Here is a 2,882-nt window from a genome sequence, read left to right on the forward strand (position 1 = left end):
GTGGTTTCCAGCAATTTCAGCTGTCCTGAAGTCAGATTTTTGCCTCCTCGGCTCTACTCTAGCTGTCCGGACTGAACTTGGGAAATTGCCCCCACCTAGAGGAACTAGGTGATTTTTCAAGGCTCAGCTCAGGCGTTTCCTCTCAGGGATCAGTCTTGCGCTTCCTGCTGTTCTTTGTCTGACAGTAGTTGCCTCATACATTTTGTCCATTTTTATAGTTGTTTCTGGTAGGAGGACTAGCCTGGAATCACTTAATTGTGGTTGGAACGGTGGTTAATTTTTCAGTAGCCTTTATAATGATTTATTATATGAATTACACCACCATGCGTCCGTTCTTGGGTTGGTGGGCATTAGACATTTAGGTGCGTTCACACTGCCAGTAATGCACACGATACTGCAATGGCTGTCTTTGTATCCAGGAGTGGCATCGCACGGTTAGAGGTACCTGTTTCTTCACTCTTACTAGATATTGCCAAATTGCTCTCCATATCATCATTTTACGAATCTACAAACAGCATGTAAGTTCCATTTGTTCCACATTCTTGCCAGAATTTGATCTTGTTGAACTATTAAATGTTTCTACTTGAGCAAATGAATGCAAAATCGTTACTACTGTAAAGCCTTCCTAGATTACTAGTGAGGTTAAACATGTCTATGTATACCTATACACACATATGTATGTACGTACATATATATTTACTTATTACTGGCTATATGGGTTTCCTATTCAATGAATTACATGTTTATATCACTTGTACTTTTTAAAATTTGAGTCTTTTTGTTACTGATTCCTTATAAATTTCAGTTATGTAGTTTTTTTATATGAGATTTATTTGTTTATATGAGTTAGAGTTGTTTTTATCTCAGTCTTAATTGGCTTGTCTTTTAGCACCCATGTTGTCTTTTCCCATACAGAAGTGTTACGTTTTAAGTAGTCATACTTATCTATATTTTACGAAACAATTTGCAGATTTTGTGTGCATTTCTACAACCTCTAAACATTAGGGTGCGCTGGGGCTCAGGTCTAGGATATGTCTGTCTACATTAATTCCAGGGTAATCCTAGTCTCCCAACATGTATACACTGATGGCTTTTATGTCTGGCTCCTCCTCTGAATTCCAGTAATAAATGAGAACTTAAAGGACCCTTGCTGAGCTAGATACTTTATTATCCAAATTCCTTGAATAGGAAGTCTGCAGTCACTGCCTCGTCTTCCATTCACTGTTTAACTCACTGCAGCTTGGCTTTTGTCCCACCATTCTGCTGCTGCTCTTGACATTTGTTCCTAAGTAACAGCCCATCCCTTTGCTTTTAAAAGGAAATCTTATTTGAAAAGTATGTGAAATCAAACAGAAGCAGAATTGCCCTCATAGTGGGTTTGGGAAAACTGGGTGCCTTGCTCATCTCTTCAGGTTGCTCCAGAGGCATCTTTACTGATTCCTGCCTATCTTTCCAACCATTCCCCTAAACCTCCTAATCTCCAGCCCATTAAACTGTATGGAGACTCTTGTATCAAACTCCTTTCCATCTCTGTGCCTCTGCACGGTGCTCGTGCATCTGCCTTGAATCTGCTTTAGCCAGTTCTCTCCCTTCAAAGTAACACCTCCCAGTCTATCTTCTCTTTTGTGCCTCAGTTATCACACTGGCCACACTGAATTGTAGCTTTCTACTTACTTATCTACTAAACAAAAGGCTTCCAGAGAACAGAGACCCTGTCTTTCCCCCCTTTCTTCCCTTCAGTGTAGATCAGTAGTGGAGTAAATCAATGGTGGAGGAAGCTGAGCTAGGTCAAAATCTGAATTGGCAGAGCACCAAGGTTTTTTGTTTTTGTTTTTAGCGGTTTTATTACGATATAATTCACAGGGTTGTGCAACAATCACCATATTCCAAATTTAAAACATTTTTGTCACCCTTCAAAAAGAAAACTCTACCTTTTAGCAGTCTCCATTTTCCGACCTCCAACACACTCCCCAGCCCTCGACAACCACGAACCCAGTTTCTCAGACCACAACATTTAACATAGGTAGATTGATCACAGATCCTCAAAATCTACCCGATTCTGGACCATGATGTGAAATTTGGTAGATAACTGTCCCACTGAAACAATTTGTACCGCAGCAACTCTGACTCAGTTCGCAGCTTCAGGTTTGATCCGCAATCTGTCAGACTCTTTGTTAGACTGCTTGATCAGGAAACTATAGAATTAGATCCATGTTTAACAAGGGTGGTTGGTTTGGGTTGGTCTTGGATTTCACTGTTGCTGTAGAAGTAAACCCCCTTTGCAGTAAACAGGGGCAACTGAAAAACCTCACCACCACTGGTAACAATCGCTTCCGGGTACCGCCCCCTAGAAGATAACATGGATCAAGCATCACGTCTCTTCCCGGAGCTTTTATTTTTAACGCGACTCCTCCACAGGCTCATCTCGGTATGGGTGCGTTGCCGGAGACGCGCGGAAGCAGCGAAAAGCTGAGCACCGCGTTTCTGGGAGGCCGCCTTTGCGGAGCTGGGCCGGGTCTAGCACGTTGCCGGGCAGCAGCGGCGTTGCCCGCGGAGGTCGCGCGTCCGAGTCGCGTGCGCAGTGACGCAATCGGCGCGCGATGACGCGGCACGCGGCGCGGTGCACGCTGGGATATTTAAGTCTTCTCCGCGGCGCGGAGCCGCGATGTCTCCGGCGGCTGCGGCGGCTGGCGGAGGCGAGCGGCGGCGGCCGATAGCGAGCGCCAGGGACGGCCGGGGTCGGAGCGGGGGTTGCGGTGGTGTGGCCGGGGCGGCGCTTCTCGGCCTGTCGCTGTTCGGCCTCGTGCTGTACCTGGTGCCGGCGGCGGCGGCGCTGGCCTGGCTGGCCGTGGGAGCCACCGCGGCCTGGTGGGGACTGAGCC

At 46.2% G+C, this 2,882-nt stretch overlaps 2 protein-coding genes across 2 annotated transcripts in view; both read right to left on the bottom strand.

Annotated features, from left to right (window-relative positions):
• The window catches only part of POM121C (POM121 transmembrane nucleoporin C), a 59,124-nt gene that overhangs the window by 28,345 nt on the left and 27,897 nt on the right, over positions 1–2,882 (bottom strand). The gene's annotated exons all lie outside the window — the stretch shown is intronic.
• The window catches only part of HIP1 (huntingtin interacting protein 1), a 181,850-nt gene continuing 181,366 nt past the window's right edge, over positions 2,399–2,882 (bottom strand). Inside the window, exon 32 of the mRNA XM_029945726.1 lies at positions 2,399–2,875. Within this exon, the coding sequence (XP_029801586.1) occupies positions 2,399–2,875 (477 nt within the window). The remainder of the gene's footprint in view (positions 2,876–2,882) is intronic.

This window comes from Suricata suricatta, chromosome 8 (genome assembly GCF_006229205.1).
Source record: "Suricata suricatta isolate VVHF042 chromosome 8, meerkat_22Aug2017_6uvM2_HiC, whole genome shotgun sequence".
Taxonomy (NCBI): Eukaryota; Metazoa; Chordata; class Mammalia; order Carnivora; family Herpestidae; genus Suricata; species Suricata suricatta.